The 9,305-nt window shown below is 41.8% G+C and overlaps 2 protein-coding genes across 2 annotated transcripts; both read right to left on the bottom strand.

Moving 5' to 3' along the window:
* Positions 1 to 721: 721 nt before the first annotated feature.
* Positions 722 to 4,267, bottom strand: LOC134464554 (hemagglutinin/amebocyte aggregation factor-like). Its single transcript, XM_063217978.1, has 7 exons — positions 3,991 to 4,267; positions 2,159 to 2,263; positions 1,983 to 2,051; positions 1,792 to 1,891; positions 1,458 to 1,646; positions 1,072 to 1,224; positions 722 to 881 (listed from the first exon to the last, which is right to left on the bottom strand). The coding sequence occupies exons 1-7, from the start codon at positions 4,040 to 4,042 to the stop codon at positions 842 to 844; spliced, it is 708 nt and encodes a 235-aa protein (XP_063074048.1). The 5' UTR covers positions 4,043 to 4,267; the 3' UTR covers positions 722 to 841.
* A 3,091-nt stretch (positions 4,268 to 7,358) lies between these two features.
* LOC134464228 (hemagglutinin/amebocyte aggregation factor-like) lies at positions 7,359 to 8,731 on the bottom strand. Its single transcript, XM_063217703.1, has 6 exons — positions 8,698 to 8,731; positions 8,547 to 8,615; positions 8,355 to 8,454; positions 8,021 to 8,209; positions 7,653 to 7,805; positions 7,359 to 7,468 (listed from the first exon to the last, which is right to left on the bottom strand). The coding sequence occupies exons 1-6, from the start codon at positions 8,729 to 8,731 to the stop codon at positions 7,429 to 7,431; spliced, it is 585 nt and encodes a 194-aa protein (XP_063073773.1). The 3' UTR covers positions 7,359 to 7,428.
* Between the last annotated feature and the right edge of the window lie 574 nt (positions 8,732 to 9,305).

Below are 9,305 nucleotides of genomic sequence, written 5' to 3' on the forward strand. Positions count from 1 at the left end.
ATGTCAAGCCCTGGTGCCCCTCCCCACGGTCGGGAGACCTCTGACGGTCCCTCTGCCTGTTACGGGGAGGAGGCTATTTGAACCACGTCTTGGTGCGTCTTTCCGCCGCCGGGCTGGGGGCCCTCTTTGGGATCTGCACTCGTGGAGGGCTTGGACCATTATGGGGACACCGGCGCTGAGTAAGGGGCTCGGCGTTGGTAATTTGAGACAGGTCGGCGTATGTCACTTGACGGAAAGGGACCTAGCCTTGAATGCTGGCTGCAACTTTGCACCTCAAATTGTTGTTGGATAGCCTCTGAGGCAGTTCACTTCGAACTTTCTTCTGTTGTGCGCGCTATAAGATGAAACTCTGATCTGCCCTACAACAGAACCATATATTTTCTGATTGGCTGAATTGCATGTTAACTGGGTAACTGGTCTGAACACACCTGGGGACACCTGCTGTCGGTGGTACTGAAACCCTTCATTTTCAAAACTATTATTGGAATAATGATAAAAATCATATACATATTTTTCCATGTGTAGATTGTCTCTTGCGTGTTGTTTATTCAAAAAGAGTGAAGACACAAGCAGTCAATCTTACCAAATGTTTAGAGAAATGTATTGAAGAAAAACTTATTTTCAATATTCTTTTCATGCAGAGTGACACCCATGGTATGAAAATTGGGTAGGACTGACAAATAATGAAGACTAAAATTCCTACAATGGAGAAACACTAAATAATAAAAAGGACATGCAAAAGACAGAGAACACACTAGGTTATCATGAGTCAGGACACAAACGCTTCATTTAGAAACATTGTTTTCATGTGACAGTGTTGTACTTCTTTCTGTCAAGGTCCTCAGTACTTTGCACAGTAGAGGAACCTGAAGCGGCGATCCCTATAATAGGTAAAGGAAAAGTCAGAAAAGCCCTTAATGTGATATCAGCATATAGAATATACCAAGAATTTAAGCAAGTTAAGCAAGCTGATTGATTGACATTTGTTGTGCATTTGTATCAATACCTTAGCACTTAGTGAACATGCTAAGAAATATTAAATGTTATCAAGGAAGAGTATGGGACACTTACTGGGGAGAGTTGTGGTGGATGGAGTAGACTCCGGCCAGGTAGTTGTAGTTGGGCACATACCAGTTGAAGTACTCCTCATAGTAGTTCACCCAGGGGGTCCAACGGCAGCTGTGGTGGTAATGGCCAGGGGCTCTGCAACACCTGATGTAGAACCTGACACAAAATGGAGGACAAATCATTAGGCCCATAAGAAGAATCACTCTAATGCTTATCCTGGTCTGAAGTATGCCGTTTTTTCAACTTTATGATCACCCTCAGTTACTTTTCAGGAGCATGAAACACTAAGTGTACTCGTTGATTATATCTGAATTCGAGAAATAGAAATGTGTTGAAAATCCTATGAAGTTGGTTATATTCACACACTGACAGTATATGATTGAAGTTACCTGCGGTCCTGGTAGGTGTTACTGTGGTAACTGGCTACTCCAGACATGACGTAGTTGGAAGGGCAGGTGTAGGAGAGAACACCATTAAAGCTGTTCACATAACCACTGCCAGTGCACGTGGGGGTGGAGCTGAATGTGGATTTGCAGCTGAAGCTGAACCGACGATCTTCATAGGTATTACTATGGTAGCTGGAGTTGGAGAAAGGGAAAATAAACCACATTTTAGACAAACCATTGTAACTAACTGAAGATACTGAAGAGATAAGGCTCAACAAAGAGGCAGTTTGAACCTGTAAACCACAATTTAAAAGCCTGAAAAGAGTTCATCTCTAACCTGGAAATCCTAGAGATGGTTTGGGTGGATGGACAGACAGCGTAGAAGTAACCGTTGAAGGAGTTTACATATCTCTTGGATCTCTTGGCCGATGATCCATCTGAAATCATGACAGGCTTGCATTAGGACTTGAATTCCCTTTAAAATCCCATTTTAATGACATGTATAATCCGAGAGGGTGGCCGACTTACCTGTGTCATTTGACAGAGCAGGGACTTCCAGGTCATCCAGCGCTTCATTAGCAAAGCTTTTTGATTCCTCTGTTTAGAAAACCAGAAATACATTAAACATTTCTTGTAAAACATGTACTGAAGTAATTCAAATTCAGAATCTTGCCAGTATGTGAAGAATATAAGGTAGTTCTGACCATATGTGGGTCGTTTTGCCAGGTCTTCAATCATGCGCTCAACCTCTGCCAGGTCTCCCTCATCCTCTTCTCCAGAGCTGGAGTCCACTGCCTTGCACATGATGCCTGAACAAAAGTAATGTAAATGAAGTTTCAAAGCAATATTACTTTGTAAATTTGAATATAAAATGTGGTTGATAACATAATCTTTTTAATGGACAACCAGACCAATGCTGGACTTACAGTGAGTCCAATATGTATTTGATCCCTTGCTGATTTTGTTGGTTTGCCTACTAACAAAGACATGATCAGTCAATAAATGTTATGATAATATGTATTCTAATATGGAAAGACAGAATATCAAAAAGAAAATCCAGAAATTAACTTAAGAGAATATATATTAATTTATTTCCATTTCATCGAGCAAAATAAGTATTTGATCCCCTGCCAACTGATAACAGTTCCGGGCCCACAGACAAAGATGGGCACTTCCGATCAACTTGTCATCTGAATTAAAGACACCTGTACATACTAACATGCATAAAAGACACATTGAATCAGCAGAATCAGTCCATAGTATGAGTGAATCAGTCACACTCCAACCTCACCAGCATGGGAAACACCAAAGAGCGGTCAAATGATATCAGGGACAAGATTTTAAACCTGAACAAAGATGAAATGGGCTGCAAAGCCAGAAGAAAGAGACTGGGTATTAATGACCCAACTGTTGATGAATTTCTTCCAAAATGTGAGGAATACAAAATGACTATCCATCAGCCTGTCTGGGGTTCTATACAAGATTTGACCTTTTGTAGGGATTTGATAATCATGAGAACAGAAAGAAAGCACCCTAGACCTGTACGGGATGAACTAGGCAATGATATCAAAGCTACTGGGACCAAAATCACTGAGAAAACTACTGGTAGCACTCAATGCCACAGAGGTTTAAAATCCTGTAGTGCCCACATGGTACCTCTACTTCAGAAGGAACTTATGCAGTCCCACCTGAGGTTTGCCAACGGGCATCAGACTGGTTTAGGATATGATAAGGAGGTGCTGTAGTGAGATGAAACCAAAATCAAGCTGTTTGGCATTAACACAATTCAATGTGTTTTGAGAAAGAGAACTGCTGTCTATGATCCCAAGAACACCCTCCTCACCATCATGCATGAAAGTGGTATCATTATGGTTTGAGGGTGTTTGTCTGGCCAAGGCACAGGACAACTTCACATCATCAACGAATGGATGGAGGGAGACATGTAATGTGCAATCCTGAGTGCAAACGTCCTTCCCTCCTCCACTACACTGAAGGTGGGCCATTTTTGGATCTCCCAACATGACAATAATACACAACATACAGTCAAAGCAACGAAGGAGTGGCTCAATAAGAAGCATATTAAAGTAGTGAAGTGGCCTTGACAGTCTCCAAATATTAACCCTATAGTAATTCTATGGAGGGAACTGAACCTCCCATTTGCCGAGCTACAGCCACAAACTATTAATGTTTTAGAGATACTCTGCAAAAGAAAAATGGCCAAAAATCTTTTCTACTATATGCACAAACATTGTCATCAACTAAAAGAAGCATCTGACCTCAGTGCTAGACAACTAGGGCTTTGCCACAAAGCACTTTATCTTCTTTAGCTACAGGGGTCAAATACTTATTAGCCTAAATTAAATACAAATAAATTAAAATATATTATTTTAAGCTATTTTCTGGAATTTCTTTTTGATATTTTGTCTCTTCATGTTTGAATACATATTATCATAAATTTATAGACTGATCATGTCTTTATTAGTGGGCAAACCGTCAAAATCAGCAAGGGATCAAATACATATTGGACTCACTGTACCTCCAACATAAAGGAGAAGCAGAAGAGAGCAGACTGTCTTCAGCGTCTTCATGGTGAAGCAATACAGCTGCTGTTGCCAGAGGATGCTGTTGCCAAGCAATACAACTGTTGCCAGATAATAGAGATGCTACCAGCAGCTTTGCTGTCAAGTGACCCAAGTTGCAGCTTTGGGAGACTTCTGTCTGTGGAGTCCACAGGTGCCGCTTTTATACCTTAGAGTGTTGTGTCTCGCGTGACCTGGCCACGTGTCAATCACTAAACCTGACAGCATGTCTCTCGTCATCAGAGGAACCTGTTGGTTGGGTACATGGGTGGTTGGATTGGTCTGTTATGGGAAATGGGTCCTTATTAACATGTAAAGAATCTACAATGGCAGTTAGAAATACAGTGCATCTGAATATGTTTAACTGGAAGGAATGCCACCATGCAGGGGAACTTACAGTAAATGTGGAGCAGAGCTCTTCATGTGAAGCCTCCTGGCCCTCTGGCATCTAAAGGTTATTTATGGATTACTAGTCATAGGCTAGTCCTCTCACCTTACTTCAAATATGTAAAAAATTGCACTGTGCATGGACCATTAAATATACATTTATGTGCAATATTGCGAGGCTAATTTATGGAATGTAGTATTTCACAAGTAGTATTTCACATGAAATATAGATGCCCTAATAATAAGTTAATGAACTGAGTAGTTTGTGAGTGTATGAAAAAGGACATCATTTGAAATAGGACATCAACGTGACTTTTCAAGTGAACTTCTATTATTGTTTGGGATTAACTTTATCACAGTAAGATCTTGTGAAAAAGAGCTCAAAGCCCTGTCAAGGTCCCCTGAATACAGAATGATTATGATGATGAACACACCGCCCCCCATAGAGCAGAAGAAAGCTTCTAGCCTACCGTCTACGTCTACACTTGACTTGGCGACAACTCCCTGCCTCTGTCCATGGTGCTGACGTGTCCCTCATCACCCTTCAAATGTGTGTCAGTGGAACAGGTACACCTGTCTTTAGTGCACGCCCTTTCTCAGCAAGAATTACTGTCACCATTCCACAAGCACTAGTAAAGTGTAAACAGTGACAGGAATAGACAAAGTGAAAGTTATTCACGTGCAGAAGATAATGCCATTCAACAGATTCTTCCCATGCAGGGTCCATAACAGACTAGACCAGTTGATCACCTTCAAAGCCTTTGTCAGCTGAGTGATTGACAGCTGCAAGATCCAATCAGTAAAGGTTATCCTGCATTTTTGTGGAAGGCCACATTCCTGAATTTCTAATGAGTTACAGGAAAGGAGACAAAACACCGTTGACAGAGAAGTATATTTTTCTTGACAGTGTGTGTGATGTGTGTGTGTGTGCTTGTATCTGTGTGCATGTGTGTGTGTGTGTCTGTGTTTGTTTTTGCGTGTGTGCATGTTTGTAATGGGGCACAATAATTACCACTTTGTAATGATGCAGTAAATAACTCTGACAAGAGTTTCTCTTTCTTGAAGGATTAAATTCATTCCACAACATCTTTCACTGCCAACACATTTCTAGTTCCTGTAAGAACCCAGAACCTGTTTGGCAACATCTCTGTTGAGCACGAGACTTTGATTGGCAGCTTACACTGACAAGCTATGTAGGCCACAAGTGTTAAAGTTATTTTACATGTGTTTACTGTAACTGATACTCATCTCAAAGGCAAATTCCTCACACTTAACCGTTCCAGAAATAGAATGCAGATGTAAACAATCAATGCGGCCTTAAGCAATTCTGGTGCCTTTGCATTATATATTGCGGGGGTTCCCAACCTTTGTGGATCTGAGGGCTGCCCTTTGAACCAAGTGCCACTTGTGTGTTCAAAATCCCCTACTGATGTCTTCACACCCTTTTCAAACCACACTATGATTTTTTTGATGAGTGTTTGCTTTTTGTTATTAATGTTTATTATTGAAGTAGCATGACCTAAATGCTGTATGTAGTGGGGTTGGATTGCATAGATTCTCGATCTAGAGGTGCTAGTGTGCTTAGTTCTAGGCTGTGAACCACATAGATTAAACACAGTTACACTTTTTACAAGTGCTTACAGATGATGGTACTACACTGGTACTACTACTGTAGTTAAGTACATGTTGCATTTATTTGAGAACCACCAGTCCACTAGTCCAGGGCTTAGCTTTTCTGTGTGGAGTGCATAGTGTTACGACCAGGGCAGGAATTTTGCGAGGGCCATGAGGGCTATCCCTCGCCTTGTGCCCTTGAAGGGGGGGGGGTGGGGGGTGGTGCCTACCAGGGCTTGACCTACCAGGCACCTGCCAACCATCCAAATGCTGGACTTGCCTGTGGCTGCTAAAAAATGTCAATCTCACTATTAGCAACTTTGACAGGTAACTTATTCTTTGGTGTGACAAATCACAGTAATTGCATCAATTGTTTGTATTTAAATACAAGATTATACAAAAAAAAGACAATGACAATAAAACATTGGCTAAATGGCTGACACGGGAAAATTACTAGCCACATTGGCCGGTGAGCAAAGAAGTGAATGTCAAGCCCTGGTGCCTACCCATGGTAGGCTACTTGTTTTTTCGGTCTCCCTTCCCACGGTCGGGAGACCTTTGACGGTCCCTCTGCCTGTTACGGGGAGGAGGCTTTTTGAACCGCGTCTTTGTGCGTCTTTCCACCGCCGGGCTGGCTGCCCTCCTTAGGATCTGCACTCGTGGAGGGCTTGGGCCATTGTGGGGACACCGGCGTTGAGTAAGGGGCTCGGCGTTGGTAATTTGAGACAGGTGGGGCGTATGTCACTTGACGGAAAGGGACCATAGCCTTGAATGCTGGCTGCTAATTTGCGCTTCAAATTGTTGTTGGATAGCCTCTGAGGCAGTTCACTTCGAACTTTCTTCTGTTGTGCGTGCTATAAGATGAAACTCTGATCTTCCCTACAACAGAACCATGTATTTTCTAATTGGCTGAATTGCATGTTAACTGGGTAACTGGTCTGAACACACCTGGGGACACCTGCTGTCCGTGGTACTGAAACCCTTCATTTTCAAAACTATTATTGGAATAATGATAAAAATCATATACATATTTTTCCATGTGTATATTATCTCTTGTGTGTTGTTTATTTAGAAAGAGTAAAGACACAAGCAGTCAATGTTACCTAATGTTTAGAGAAATTTATTTAAGAAAAACTTATTTTTTTTTGAGAACACTGAATCTTGCAAGGCTACACCAACAAAGCCATTCAAGTTAGATCATCTATTGTGTGGCTGACTGACAAATAATGAAGACTAAAATTCCTACAATAGAGAAACACAAAATAATAAAAAGAAGGACATGAAAAAGACAGAGAACACACTAGGTTATCATCAGTCAGGACACAAACACCTAATTTAGAAACTTTATTTTCATGTGAGTCGCGACGGTGTTGAACTTCTCTCTGTCAAGGTCCTCAATACTTTGCACAGTAGAGGAACCTGAAGCGGCGATCCCTATAATAGGTAAAGGAAAAGTCAGAAAAGCCCTTGTGATGTCAGCATAAGAATATACCAGGAATGTAAGCAGATTTAGGCGTCTGATTGATTGACATTTGTTTTGCATTTGTATCACTGGTAGCACTTAGTGAACATGCTTAGAAATATAAAATGTCATCGAGGAAGAGTATGGGAAACTTACTGGGGAGTGTTGTGGTGGATGGAGTAGACTCCGGCCAGGTAGTTGTAGTTGGGCACATACCAGTTGAAGTACTCCTCATAGTAGTTCACCCAGGGGGTCCAACGGCAGCTGTGGTGGTAATGGCCAGGGGCTCTGCAACACCTGATGTAGAACCTGACACAAAATGGAGGACAAATCATTAGGCCCATAAGAAGAATCACTCTAATGCTTATCCTGGGCTGAAGTATGCAGTTTTTTTCAACTTTTTGATCACCCTCAGTTACTTTTCAGGAGCATGAAACACTACTCGTTGATTACAACTGAATTCGAGAAATAGAAATGTGTTGAAAATCCTATGAAGTTGATATATTCACACACTGATAGGTTACCTGCGGTCCTGGTAGGTGTTACTGTGGTAACTGGCTACTCCTGACATGACGTAGTTGGAAGGGCAGGTGTAGGAGAGAACACCATTAAAGCTGTTCACATAACCACTGCCAGTGCACGTGGGGGTGGAGCTGAATGTGGATTTGCAGCTGAAGCTGAACCGACGATCCTCATAGGCATTACTGTGGTAACTGGAGTTGGAGAAAGGGAAAATAAACCACATTGTAGACAAACCATTGTAACTAACTGAAGATACTGAAGAGATAAGGCTCAACAAAGAGGCAGTTTGAACCTGTAAACCACAATTTAAAAGCCTGAAAAGAGTTCATCTCTAACCTGGAAATCCTAGAGATGGTTTGGGTGGATGGGCAGACAGCGTAGAAGTAACCATTGAAGGAGTTTACATATCTCTTGGTTCTCTTGGCTGATGATCCATCTGAAATTATGACAGGCTTGCATTAGGACTTGAATTCCCTTTAAAATTCCCATTTCAATGACATGTATAAGCCGAGAGGGTGGCAAACTTACCTGTGTCATTTGTCAGGGCAGGGACTTCCAGATCATCCAGCGCTTCATTAGCAAAGCTCTTTGATTCCTCTGTTTAGAAAACCAGAAATAGGCCTACATTACACATTTCTTGTAAAACATGTACTGAAGTAATTCAAATTCAGAATCTTGCCAGTATGTGAAGAACATAAGGTAGTTCTGACCATATGTGGGTCGTTTTGCCAGGTCTTCAATCATGCGCTCAACCTCTGCCAGGTCTCCCTCATCCTCTTCACCAGAGCTGGAGTCCACTGCCTTGCACATGATGCCTGAACAAAAGTAATGTAAATTAAGTTTCAAAGCAATATTACTTTGTAAATTTGAATATAAAATGTGGTTGATAACATAATCTTTTTAATGGACAACCAGACCAATGCTGGACTTACCTCCAACATAAAGGAGAAGCAGAAGAGAACAGACTGTCTTCATCGTCTTCATGGTGAAGCAATACAGCTGCTGTTGCCAGAGGATGCTGTTGCCAAGCAATACAACTGTTGCCAGATAATAGAGATGCTACCAGCAGCTTTGCTGTCAAGTGACCCAAGTTGCAGCTTTGGGAGACTTCTGTCTGGTGAGTCCACAGGTACGGCCTTTATACCTTAGAGTGTTGTGTCTCGCGTGACTTGGCCACATGTCAATCACTAAACCTGACAGCACGTCTCTCGTCATCAGAGGAACCTGTTGGTTGGGTGCATCATGGGTGGCTAGATTAGTCTGTTATGGGAAATGGGTCCTTATTAA

Source organism: Engraulis encrasicolus, chromosome 15 (assembly GCF_034702125.1).
Source record: "Engraulis encrasicolus isolate BLACKSEA-1 chromosome 15, IST_EnEncr_1.0, whole genome shotgun sequence".
Taxonomy (NCBI): Eukaryota; Metazoa; Chordata; class Actinopteri; order Clupeiformes; family Engraulidae; genus Engraulis; species Engraulis encrasicolus.